General features: G+C 43.2%; 1 protein-coding gene across 5 annotated transcripts in view; it reads left to right on the top strand.

Annotated features, from left to right (window-relative positions):
* The window catches only part of LOC118418956 (neuroligin-1-like), a 39,212-nt gene extending 29,495 nt beyond the window's left edge, over window positions 1–9,717 (top strand). For 3 of the 5 annotated variants that reach the window (XM_035825109.1, XM_035825108.1, XM_035825106.1), the window contains exons 18-19: window positions 8,778–9,006; window positions 9,379–9,717. In XM_035825109.1, the coding sequence (XP_035681002.1) occupies window positions 8,778–9,006; window positions 9,379–9,646 (497 nt within the window). In that variant the 3' untranslated portion in view covers window positions 9,647–9,717. The remainder of the gene's footprint in view (window positions 1–8,777; window positions 9,007–9,378) is intronic. The other 2 variants (XM_035825111.1, XM_035825110.1) reach the window with 1 other exon arrangement.
* The last annotated feature ends 3,811 nt before the right edge of the window (window positions 9,718–13,528 follow it).

Below are 13,528 nucleotides of genomic sequence, written 5' to 3'. Positions count from 1 at the left end.
CTGTGCATTGGTTCGGTAGAGAAGGTCAAGTTTTTTTACCCCCCAGAGCCGACGAAATGGCAGAGTTCCCCCTTCCCGTCAGCGTCATGACTCCTCGTAATTTAGAGCTCGCAGACTCGTCGTCCGATCGAATCGCGCCTAATGTGAGGGGGGTATCAAGAATATGCAAGCAGATGTTGTGTGGAATATCGTTTGTTGACAGTCCCGTATTTCTGTCTCACAACCCTTCAACCGTTACTTGACAATCGGAAAACAGAAAAGACTGGGGTGTGGCGTGTTCTCGAGAACATTATACGTCTGACTCAGTAAATAACGTTTTTGTTTGTTAGAAGCAATTGTTTATTCATAAAAGCTCAAATCGTCCTGCGGGTCGCTTCTCATTGAGGTGATGAGGGAAGAGGCAAAGCTCTGGTACACAAAGAAACAGTCACAGCTATGAAGTGGGAAAAAAGTCCTGTAAGTATTATTCCTGTCCCAAATAACATTCCCGACAACATGGCCGGCATGTTCTGTACCTCCCGGGGTCTCTGTGCGTTTTTTTCGCCTGTACAGTGGTGATCTTGTCTCTTACAGGTGGTTTAGTCTGAACCTTTGTCTAGTCATTCTTCAAATTGGCCTGCAGGCTGCTTTCCATTGAGGTCCACGGTGGTCCGGTTGGTAGGATTAGATGCCCATCGCGGTGTGAATAGGCCGCGCCCATGCACTATTGTCGCCGCGGCATGCCACCTCTGACGTCCCGGCAGACCAAGGATCGGCACAGATATTTCTCACGCGATCGCGATTGAGGTAGTTAGGGAAGAGGCAAGGCTCTGTCACACAAATAATCAGCCGAAATTGTTAGGTGGGGCAAAGGGTGTGCTAGTCCTATCTCAAAGAACATTCCTGACGACATGGCCGACATGTACTGTGCCTCCCGGGGTCTCTGTGTGTTTTTCGTCTGTACAGCGGTGGTCTTGACTCTTACAAGTGGATCAGGTGAGGTTGTGTTTACTTCTTCAGTACATAACTTCACCTGTTACTAGTACTACATACAAGCCAGACGGCACAATCTGTGCCGACTGTAGCAGGCTAAATCCTGTCATTATTCCTTTTGACCCAACGTGGCGTGTTCTCGTGTTTGTCGACAGTCCCGTGTTTCTGATTCACAACCCTTCAATCGTTACTTGGTAATCTGTGAACAATCTTGACGTAATGGAAAGAAACAGCCACAGTTATTAAATGAGGCATAGGTCGTGTTAGTTTTAGTTCTGTCCCAAAGAACATTCCTGACGACATGGCCGGCATGTACTGCGCCTCCCGTGGTCTCTGTGCGTTTCTGGTCTGTACAGCGGTGATCTTGTCTCTTACAGGTGGATCAGGTAAGGTTGGTTTTACTTCTTCAGTACATAACTTCACCTGTTACTAGTACTCCATACAAGCCAGACGACACAATCTGTGCCGACTGTAGCAGGCTAAATCTTGTCATGATTCCTTTAGACTTGATACGGCGTGTTCTCGAGAACATTATACGCCAGTGACTAAAGTTTTTGTTTGTTTGAACCTTTGTTTATTCATATTTCAAATCGGCCTGGAGGCTGCTTTCCACTGAGATCATGAGGTCATTGACGTCATCAGGTCATTTACGTCTTAAGGATGAATGGTAAAGGATCTGCAAGTAGACGTGTAAGGGAGTATCGTTTGTCGACAGTCCCGTGTTTCTGACTCACAACCCTTCAATCGTTACTTGGTAATCTGTGAACAATCTTGACGTAATGGAAAGAAACAGCCACAGTTATTAAATGAAACATAGGTCGTGTTAGTTTTAGTCCTGTCCCAAAGAACATTCCTGACGACATGGCCGGCATGTGCTGTGCCTCCCGGGGTCTCTGTGTGTTTCTCGTCTGTACAGCGGTGATCTTGTCTGTTACAGGTGGATCAGGTAAGATTGGTTTTACCTCACCACACAAATTTTCTAGAAGCCAGACACAATCTGTCCCGGCGCGAGATTAGGTTCAGACCAGTCATACTTCTTTTAAACAAACGTACACTTACCGAAAGAGATGCAACCAAAGACTGTGAAAGTATATTTCTTCGCTCTCAATCCATACTACTTTTGTCTTTTGTATAGCAGGTTAGTTTCAAGTCATTGTAGACGTTTACCTACGTATACGCTGTATCTTATACACGACTGTTCTGTTTAGGACGTGATGTCATTCCACAAAAGCTTTCTAAGATAATAAGATAGAAAGCATACTGCATAAGTGCACATCTGTTGCACCCTAGTACTGTATTGTCTATATTCTTCATTGATGTTTGGAAGTAATCTGTTGCATGTATTAGCATTATTTTTAATGTGTAGAAACGTACTTGGCCATATACCTCTGAACTGCAGTCGTGTCAATTGAGGGGGTATTCACTGAAGCTGCGGAGCGTTTTTTTTTGTCTTTTTAGTAATTCTTGCATGGTTTGCATGTAATTTTCATTATAAATTCAAGGGTAACACAAATTCAGTTCAGAACGTAGCCGGGCTGACATCTCCAACGTACCAGTGGATGTAAGAAAATATGCAACAGTCGCCATACGCAAACTTGATGAAACTTGATCAAAATGCAGATTTCAACAAAGGAGATCATTTAGCTTTGCCGAAGTCTAACTTAATAAATGTGGGTCGCGTTAGACGTCCTGTCGGTTGTTGACCTTCCCTTTGTAACGCTCAGGTGAAGCGTGACAGACAAGCATTGCGATACTACTTGTTTTCCTGGCGTCTATAGCGTAGCGTGCAGAGAGATTGACATTGAGTATTTCAGGGGGCGCTGGGGTGTTTGGTTTATAAGGAACATTTCTAGCTGAACATGGCCTCTCGTCGCATCAGTGGGTTTGTTGTCTTCACAGCGGTGCTCGTCGTTCTAAATATTTCGGGTGGTTCAGGTAAGGATATGGTTTTGAGGTGGGGCTAAGATCGTGTTAGTGTTAGTCCTATCCCAAAGAACATTCCTGACGACATGGCCGGCATGTACTGCGCCTCCCGGGGTCTCTGTGTGTTTTTCGTCTGTACAGTGGTGATCTTGTCCCTTACAGGTGGGGTGTTTGGTTTATAAGGAAGCCTTTGACTTCAGTGGTGCTTTGGGACGTTGTTGTGCGTGGGGAGGAGGGGAGGGTTTGACAAATAGAGGTTAGGCTGGCACCTTTGTCGTGCACCAGGTATAAACTGTGACGTAAGGTTAACGTTACACGTTGGAATATCCCATTAGTGTCGAGTTTGGGGCGCTATTTAAAGCCTTCTTTAAGCCCCCTTTACAAATCAAGAATTTAGCTCGGCCGAGTTGTTGGCGAGCTCCAAATGGACATTTTCGGCCGGAGTATGACCGGCGTTTTGACGATTGCTGGCAGGGGCTTCGGGCGACTTTTAACATCTCGTCCGTTGGGGCTTAACCCTTCGTGTGATGTCAGTTGTGTACCAAAAAAGCAGAAAGATAATTACTTGAACTTTTCGGAGTGAAACACCGAGCTCCGTCCAATTTGTGACGGAGCAGATTGTTTGATAAAAAAATACAGCCGATACTCTTACAATGTAGAAATTCGGCGAGCTCTGACCGATCCACAAATTCGGCCGGCGTTCACATGAATTGTAAAGTCGGCTTGCAGTGCAAAATATTAGTACAAATTACTACAAATATCCTGATCTCCAAGCAGCAGATATTGGGGGTTTAAAATTGTGGCGTTTTCAGACGTCAGTTCGCAGTTTTGGCAGCACCCACTGCGAGGACATTAATGTTACGGTCAAAGAAACGACTATCCCGGATTTTCACAATGGGTTTCAACGATCTTCGAAAGGATAAAGGAGGGAATGAAAACTCAAAAATATTAGTATATATACTAGACAAACCCCTTGAAGTATGAAATAGAGGTTGAATGTAGATCTATCCATATTGTGAAAAGGGTGCGAAGTCACAAAGGCGAAGTCCAGTCAATTCCATGTTTTATTGAGAGGTCTTTACAAATCGTAGATACATAGATGTGACAACGAGGCTACTTTCTTACCAGCATCTGATGAACTAACCATGATAACTTTTTTTCGATGCCTTTTTGTAAGAGACTGTCCCGATATTGTTACAGTAGATGCTGCTGTTGTGACCACCACGCATGGCGACGTGAGCGGTTCAGAGTTCCTGACCTCCTCTGTTGTCGGAAATGCCGTCTTTGACCGCGTCTTCACCTTCAAAGGGATTCCTTACGCCGCTCCGCCTGTGGCTCACCTCAGGTGGGTGCTAGTTGACATAGGAAAGATCAAATGGGTCGAATACTTACTATTCCGCAGTCGCGTTGAAGAACACAAAAGAAATAATTGATAGTTTTCATGCTGACGTTGAACTGCATAAGTTTGACATTGCCTGGCCAAACGGTTAGGCGATTGAACCAGCCACAGAATTTACAGAGAATTTGTCACACAAACGCCATTTGAAGAGAAAAGCACAATAAGGGAAATCTGTATAAGATGACTCGATACAAGTTGCCATAATTTCATCTGTCGCCTTTCCAGGTCATACCAACTTCCAGTATTCCGAGATGTTAAAATGTCCAAAAAGTTCAGTATAAACAATTTCTATTCGGCCGAATAGGATAACGACATCGCCAATTTGGTACATACAAGAGGTATAGGAAAAAAAGACCAAATTTATCGTGATCTATACTCTGCACTCTTGCATTCATTACCTACATTTACACGGTTACTAATAGTCCCACTTTTACCATAGTCCAAGTACAAAAGTGACCTTTGCCCTGAACATTCCCTCTGTTCTCCGCTAGGTGGCGCCCTCCCCAGGACCACACCGGCTGGACAGGTGTCCGTGACGTCACAGAGTTCGGCTCCAGATGTCCACAGGTCGAGTTCGACCTGTCTCAATACAACCTGACTGGGACGATCTTGGACGCCTTTCCCTTCCGCAGTAACTCCAGTAGCGAGGACTGCCTGTTCCTGAACGTGTACACTCCAAACGTGTCCGACACTGCCAACCTGCCTGTGAGATATCCTAGACTTTGTTCTATCTATTAAAGTTTTTTGATGTGCATTGTCATCTACAAATTAAAATTAGATTGTCACTTAACGTTACCAGATGCAAGGGAGAGGAGAGTCATGAAATGTAAATTTTGGTAGGGAAAATTTCATCTTGTAAGGAACTATTATGGAAAGGTTGTAGACTGTTTTCCAACTCAAAAGTTTCACTCACCAGAATTTGGGGCTTCTTCAGTTGTCTAATTCGATCCCTGTGAAACGTGACCTCAGCGATGGGTAAATGCTGTCGAAAGCCAATATCAGCACCCGTCCTGGTTGAGAGAATGTTGGTTTCCCAGATGTAGATGTATATATATGAACGAACTGACGATCTGACCTGATGTAGATGACTTCATTTATTCCTCACTTAAAGCAGTCCTGTTCATATACTTACGTACTGACGCTCTAACCAACTTTGTGACCTTGGAACTCAATATAGACATTTCACTTATCGCTTCCATCAGAACGTATCTTATCAACGGAGACTTTGATATACCATATGTTTTAGGTCATGGTGTGGATCCATGGCGGGGGTTGGAATAGTGGCAGTGCGGACACCTACCCGGCTGAGATCCCCACGTCACTCCATAACGTCGTCATGGTAACCCTCAACTACAGGCTGGGCATCCTGGGCTTCATGCAGACCCTGGACGACGACGCACCGGGCAACTTTGGACTTCTGGACCAGGTTAGATTCCATCTAGATCCTCGCAATAAAATAAGTTTGGTGTAAGTTTTTTTCCCTTCATCACTTCGACACAAGGGAGTGGGGTATTGTTTTTGTCTGTCCGTCTGTAAGCCATGAGTGTAGTCTGTCTGTCTACATGTGTTTCTGCGATTCATGATTCACAAAGCATTTTCAATCTGGAATTGGATCAGAACTTGTCCTGAATGGGGGCGTGGGTTCGAATCCCACTTCTGACACCATGTTGTGCCTTGTAGGTTTCTCAAATAGACTCAGTCGTAGACATTCAGGTGCTGCTGTAGTCATCTATTCTGAGGTAGGGTTTGTAGTGTACAGAGGAGACGGTGGATATGTGATGCTCGGTTATGGTAGGGCAAAGAGGATCAGAGTTCGGTGTTCTGTTGCTTAAGACCTAGAGCCACTTAATATTAAGATGTTGTCTGGGCTATGCACGTTGGAGTAGAGGGGTGTTTTGTAACTATTAATATTACGGATATTACAAGAAGTCACCAGTCACTGTTCAAATTGCCTGATGACCCTTACACTGTCCTGTCACAGATAAAGGCCCTGGAGTGGGTACGAGGCAATATCCGGAACTTCGGAGGAGATCCCGACAAAGTCACCATATTTGGGGAGTCAGCTGGAGGCTGGTCTGTCTCCATGCTCGTCATGTCTCCCATGGCAACGGGACTGTTCCAGCGGGCCATCTCTCAGAGCGGCGTGGCGGGAGTTCCAGTCGTACAGAAGTGGGACCTCACACTGACACAACTCATCGCTCATAGCCTGAACTGCAGCACGGACTCCTACGATGATATGATGACTTGTCTGTATTGGTATGTTCAGAGGGGTGTTCTATAGTTAATTACGGCTTAAGTTAAGCTATAGAACTATAGTTATGTAGATGTCATATTTTGTACCTCGTACAATTGTTGTGCAATAAAGTTATCATAATTTATCTTCAAATTGATTGTTCAACCAAATAGACTGTCTTTTGTTCTGACAGGTTACCGAGTGAGTACTTGGTGACGCTTTTGTATCCGCCAGTGGTCATCGATGGAAGATTCCTCTTACAAAGTCCGTGGGTAAGAATGATGCTTAAGTAATGTTACCTAGCACACTTATCATGTGCTGAACTTTGTTAATTGTAATGGTACATGTGCGAAGTGCATCTGCTCAACCAATGGCATCTTGAGCAGTCTATTATACAAGACATCAGCACAGTCCCAACTTCCTTTAAGAGAGTCTTAAAGTAAAGGAAACGAACAAAATGAACGAACTCGAATTATGTGGTAACTCTAACGACTATTATGTATTTTGTATCATGTATTTTAAAATTGGGTATATAGACTTTCAAAACTCATTAGAAGTCTAAATGATGTACATTGTACCCCTGCCATATACGGTGACCCTTGCCTCTACCATTATTACCTTAATAAAAAGCGGACTGCATGCCGATTTGAGCTTCTTCTTCATTTTTCATTTCCATTGGTGATGGTTAGTGGAAGTCGGTATCGACCCCCGTCCTGGTTTGTTGAAGGTTGATGCGTCTTGATCTTTAATTTCCCTCACGAGAAAACTTTTTGATTGGCCAAAATCTCGACTTTCTGATGGGACAGTGTAAACTTTTTTCTATAGCGTTTTGGATGAAAAAATTCACACTCATCTACGTTGTTTTGATCACAGGATCTGATGAACAACAAATTCATCAACAGGGTGGACTACCTTCTGGGCTCCAACAACGACGAGTTCGCGACCCTAGCATCAGAGGTCCCGTATGTAGACGCAGACGGGATGACTCGGGCAGAGTTCGAAACTAACCTTCCCGACCAACTACAACACACTGTCGATCAGTACCTGGTAAGTCTAACGTCACATTTACAAACTGGGACCCGGCCGGGCTGTTTGCCTACCTGCCTAAGTGCCTAGGCCAGGGACTGGCCCCTTGCCCCCCTCCGTTAGCAGTTTCCAGGCCGCACGATCCTTCGCACTTCTCTCCGCGAACTCGATACTTTGTCCGATGTCCTTTGTGACTTGGTCCCTCCATCGCTTTTTTGTGGAAACGAAAAATAGAAATGTACTAGTAGACGTAAGAATATGCACAGATGTCTTGTGTAGTTTGTTGTCTTTTAAATAATACGTTTTGTTCCCAAACAGTGCCCGAACGGGCCCCGGTTTGGAAATGCGACATAGGCCTAAGAGACACCTTTGACTGCCTGAATTACTGTCAGGGATCGTGTTTGATTGTTTTGAGTACATGGTTTCTCAACCGTCAGCCTTAGTTCCTGTAGACGTCCCCCCAAACCAGCTGTCAGCCAATCAGAGAATAGGCCTTTCTATTTTCAAAAGAGGTCTCGCATATATAAGGTGGGCTCATTAGTCTTCAAAACCAGGGCGGTAAGGAACTAAGGGTGATGGTTGAAACAGCAGGGTACATCCAGACAGGCGGTTTGGCTGTTGGATGTCCCTGCGTAGGAGGATGTGTAGGCCTTACGAAACTCCTTCGCCTTTGATATATTTCACAGGGCGGCAGCATTGACACCATCCTCCAGCCTGCGATAGACCAGTACCTGGACCCCGACATGGCGGACGATCCGATCTACCGACGTGACCAGTTCAAGCAACTCCTGACGGACGCGTGGTTCGCCGCACCGACAGTCATGATGGCGCAGGCCCAGGCAGGCATGCCGGCAGTAGCGTGGCAGGGTGGGAGAGTCTTACTGGTTCTTGTGGTACTGTGGTAACGGGAAGAAACTGTGACACCGTATCATTCGTATATTTGAATCCGCATCTATACAATAAATCACCTCACCTCACCGGTCCCATAATATATAGGCGGTATAGCCACCCTTTGCACTGTATCATACCAGCACGCAAGGCAGCAGCTGGCTATATTACACTGAAGAACTTGTCACACTAACCTTTGCATTCCTTAACCGTTGTGCTCTTTTAAACAATATACGATCTTCTATCACCCCATGTGTTTTATTTCTTATTTATGCGGTAGAAAAGTAGAGTTGTGCATATGTGACATATTAAAACGTTGATTGTTTCTCTACGCAGCCTCCAGTCGAGTGTACCAGTACGAGCTGCAGCACAGAGCGTCGGTCTTCTCCTATTTCCGTCCGGCGTTTGTCACGGGAGCTGACCACGCTGATGATCTGTATTTCGTTTTCGGCCTCCCGCTCCTGCGTGACGACACCGGCAACTCCTGGAAGTACAGCTACACCCAGGAGGAGAGGGACCTGAGTCTGGACATGATGGCGTACTGGGTCAACTTCGCCACTAACGGGTATGTGGATACAGCTCTGCCTCCATGTCTAGATGTCTGTGTTCTTGTGTTTTTGTAGGGTTTTGAATATACTATCAGTAGTGTGGGAAGAAAGTGGGAAGGAGGTTTAAACATGGGGCACCACAAAGTGAGTGTGAGGATGCATCAGACATGACAGGTCATAGGGTCAATGGAAGAGACTACTAATTCACGGGGAGGTGTTGTTTTTGTCTGCCTGTCAGTTATAGATTTTGTATTACTTGATCATGAAACAATCAATATGACAGAAACTGGACATATTTAATGTTATAAAAAATTATTTGCTTAATGGATAAACTGTAATAAAACGGACGATATTTCACAGATGCCTGAGGTATTTATTTTTTTCCAAAGGGATCCAAACGACTCCACCGGAGCAGCACGCATGCGTAACCTGGTGACCTGGCCACGTTACATGACGTCATCCCAATCCTACCTGAAGCTTGCCGTGACGTCATCTACTGACGTCAAGATTCGGGAGTCCAACATGAAGTTTTGGAACGAGGAGGTGCCGAGGCTGATGGGGAAGGATATAAACACCGGAAGCGGCGGGATTCCCGAGACTTCGTGTAGCATTTTTGTTCTGGCGTTCACTTTTGTTGTTTCGTATTTGATGGCCTAATTAAGGCTTACATGTAGGTCACATTTCAAAAAAGGGGCCCGGCCGGGCAGCTTTTGGGAGCGAAAAGAGTTTAAAAAAGACATTAAAATACACAAAATGTGAATATAAGATTCATGGGCATAGTTTGTGCATTTTTCTAGGTATGTAATTTGATTTTTCATTTCTTAAAACCTCCCGGCCAGGCCCCGGTTTTGAAATGTGACCTAAGTCTAAGCTGAGTCCTGGCCACAACCGTCGTACTACAGGCGACAGCACCATTGTATTTTTCTAGTCATGTAAAACCCCTCTTGTGTAATGTTGTACCAACAGGGCTATCTTTGCGGTGAATTCAATAAAGTTTTTTTTTAGTTTCTCTACAAAGGCGTTTTAGTCTTGAGTCAAAAACCGTTTAGTTTTAGTCTTTAGTCAAAAACCGTTTAGTTTTAGTCTTTAGTCAAAAACCGTTTAGTTTTAGTCTTTAGTCAAAAACCGTTTAGTTTTAGTCTTTAATCAAAAACCGTTTAGTTTTAGTCTTTAGTCAAAATCCGTTTAGTTTTAGTCTTTAGTCAAAAACCGTTTAGTTTTATTCTTTAGTCAAAAACCGTTTAGTTTTAGTCTTAAGTCAAAATCCGTATAGTTTTAGTCTTTAGTCAAAAACAGTTTAGTTTTATTCTTTAGTCAAAATCCGTTTAGTTTTAGTCTTTAGTCAAAAACCGTTTAGTTTTATTCTTTAGTCAAAAACCGTTTAGTTTTATTCTTTAGTCAAAAACCGTTTTGTTTTATTCTTTAGTCAAAACCGTTTAGTTTTATTCTTTAGTCAAAAACCGTTTAGTTTTAGTCTTAAGTCAAAAACCGTTTAGTTTTAGTCTTTAGTCAAAAACCGTTTAGTTTTATTCTTTAGTCAAAAACCGTTTAGTTTTAGTCTTAAGTCAAAAACCGTTTCGTCAACCTGTTAGCAGGAACGACTCACATAAGTTCCTATGTTGCTTCTGCTTTTTGTTCTGGCGTTCACTTTGGTTGTTTCGTATTTGATGGACTGATTAAGCTGAGTCCTGGCCACAACCGTCGTACTACAGGCGACAGCACCATTGTATTTTTCTAGTCATGTAAAACCCCTCTTGTGTAATGTTGTACCAACAGGGCTATCTTTGCGGTGAATTCAGTAAAGTTTTGTTTTAGTTTCTCTACAAAGGCGTTTTTGTCTTGAGTCAAAAACCGTTTAGTTTTAGTCTTTAGTCAAAAACCGTTTAGTTTTAGTCTTTAGTCAAAATCCGTTTAGTTTTAGTCTTTAGTCAAAAACTGTTTTGTTTTATTCTTTAGTCAAAAACCGTTTAGTTTTAGTCTTTAGTCAAAATCCGTTTAGTTTTAGTCTTTAGTCAAAAACTGTTTTGTTTTATTCTTTAGTCAAAAACCGTTTAGTTTTAGTCTTTAGTCAAAAACCGTTTAGTTTTAGTCTTTAGTCAAAAACCGTTTAGTTTTATTCTTTAGTCAAAAACCGTTTAGTTTTAGTCTTTAGTCAAAAACCGTTTAGTTTTAGTCTTTAGTCAAAACCATTTAGTTTTAGTCTTTAATTAAAAACTGTTTAGTTTTAGTCTTCAGTCAAAAACCATTTAGTTTTAGTCTTTAATCAAAAACTGTTTAGTTTCAATCTTTAGTCAAAAACCGTTTAGTTTTAGTCTTCAGTCAAAAACCGTTTAGTTTTAGTCTTTGGTCAAAAACCGTTTAGTTTTAGTCGTTAGTCAAAACCGTTTAGTTTTAGTCTTTGGTCAAAAACCGTTTAGTTTTAGTCAAAAACCGTTTCGTCGGCCTGTTAACAGGAACGACTAAATATAAGCGTACATCAATGAATATACACAAAATCTGCTCATGACTAATATTTGTTGTCTTCTTTATCACCAGCCTGGGTACCATCCCTATGTTTCCTTCTGCTAACCGTCGGAACAGCAGAGAAGCGATATATATAGTGCATAATGAATGTCAGAGCTAGAAGCGACTGTACTAGTATATAGTATATAATGAACACTGGAGCGAACTACTTTCCGGATGGTACCCAGGCTAATTTATCATGCGTTTCGCCCCTGCAAACTGACCGGCCGGGCGCCGCCTTGAAAATATGACCCCGACATTTGGCCTTGCGGTCATTGAACACTCACTCGGGTGTGCTTGTCAGAGTCAATGACCTAGAGAACAAGATACGCTCAGCCAATCGGCCATGTTATGTAAGCACAAACAGTTGATTTTCGACACCCCCTTAATTTAAACAGCGGTTTGAAATGGGCGTGTTTACTTCATCGTGTAACCCTCTACAAGATGGCCGGCACACGAGCTCCGCAGGTCTCTGGACTTGCCTTGCCTTCTCAGTGGTTGTCTTGATCCTTACAGGAGGTTCAGGTAAGGCTATTTTTTGGCAAAAAAATCTGTTTCTATTTCTAGTGTCGGCAGAACGCACAGCATACTTATGGATAAACACGGAATGGTAAAATTGGGGTAAGTCCCAATCAATTCGGTGTTGGTTAGGTAAAGTTTTGTTTATCCATAACGTCATTTACCAACACAGATGAACTTTTATGCTAAAAACACAGCATACTTGTTTTTGTATCTGTACAGCCGGTATACTATGATCAGTCAGTCAGGCAGTTGGCTATATTACACGCGACCTGTCATACCAGACTTGGCAGATTTAGCTGCAAGTGTTGTTTATAGCTAACTTACGATGATGCCCCTGCAGTTGTTGGTATCAATTAGTTCTATTATATGATAGTTCTAGCACGATTTTTTTTACCTTTCTTTCAGACTCAGGTGAACTTGCGAGACCAGTACGATACTATTCTACGACGATTAACTGCCTATGCAGAATTAAGCAGAAAATATTAGCACTACGTAACACAAGTCCTACGCAAAAGCCATGTCGTGCATGAGCTTCTAGAAACTCGCCAGCGTGATGTATTTTGATATGTTATTCAGTTCAACACAGCTGCTAATGATGAGGTGTGGTCAAAGCATGGATAAAAAAGAAATGAAATCCCTCTGCGTTAGACAGACGGTCAATCATACCGAGATATCTCTGGACAAGGTATTATAGTGGTTTAATCAACCAACGACTTATGGTCGCTGGGCCATTGACCCAAGCCTCACTCAGGTGTTGGGGGCCACTGACCTTACGAGCAAAACAGGATTTTTTTTGCAACGTTGCAGTGCAGGTTTGACATCTGAAAAGGCTTTAATTTTTGGTGAACTTAAATTTTTCCCTACCCTTTTTGCAAGATAAAGTGACACGACATGATTAGTCAGTCCGGTAGTCACAGCCAGTTTATTTGATTTAATTTCATAACTCTGGAACGAATGAAAAAAAGTCATATTTTGAAGATATACATTTTAAAGAAATCTTATGCAACATGTATATATAAGAAATCATCTCAAAGCAGATGTTTGAAAAGAAGAACGTGCCGTTTCTTGACTGTCGCATTTAGAAGGAATTTGCCTTTATCAGAAAACGATACAGCCTTCTCTTACACCATGAACGTTTGCTTGGAGGTTAGGCTACAAAGTCAACACTATCGGCCCCTTGGAACTATACAGGTGCCGTGTACGAGTACAAGGCGTGGCACCGGACAATAGCAACAGTGATCAGGTGTCACTGCACAGCATCCAGCTTTTATAGCACTGCCAGGTGGTACGATCCAGTATTGTTTACCTCTGTTCCCCGCCTCTGCTAAGGCTAACGTCACATTTCCACAAAGGGGCCCGGCCGGGCAGCCTTCCGGAACGATAAATATGATATCTCCCGGCTTGGCTTCGCGAGCGAAGATCATCTACGATAGGGGTGGGTACCGGAACGTAAAATTCAGGTCCAGGTCCGATTCAGGTCCAGATGATCAGGTCCAGGTCCTGACCTGAACCGGA

This window comes from Branchiostoma floridae, chromosome 7 (assembly GCF_000003815.2).
Source record: "Branchiostoma floridae strain S238N-H82 chromosome 7, Bfl_VNyyK, whole genome shotgun sequence".
NCBI lineage: Eukaryota > Metazoa > Chordata > Leptocardii > Amphioxiformes > Branchiostomatidae > Branchiostoma > Branchiostoma floridae.
The sequence above is the reverse complement of the archived record's forward strand: the minus strand, read 5'-3'. Positions and strand labels throughout refer to the sequence as shown.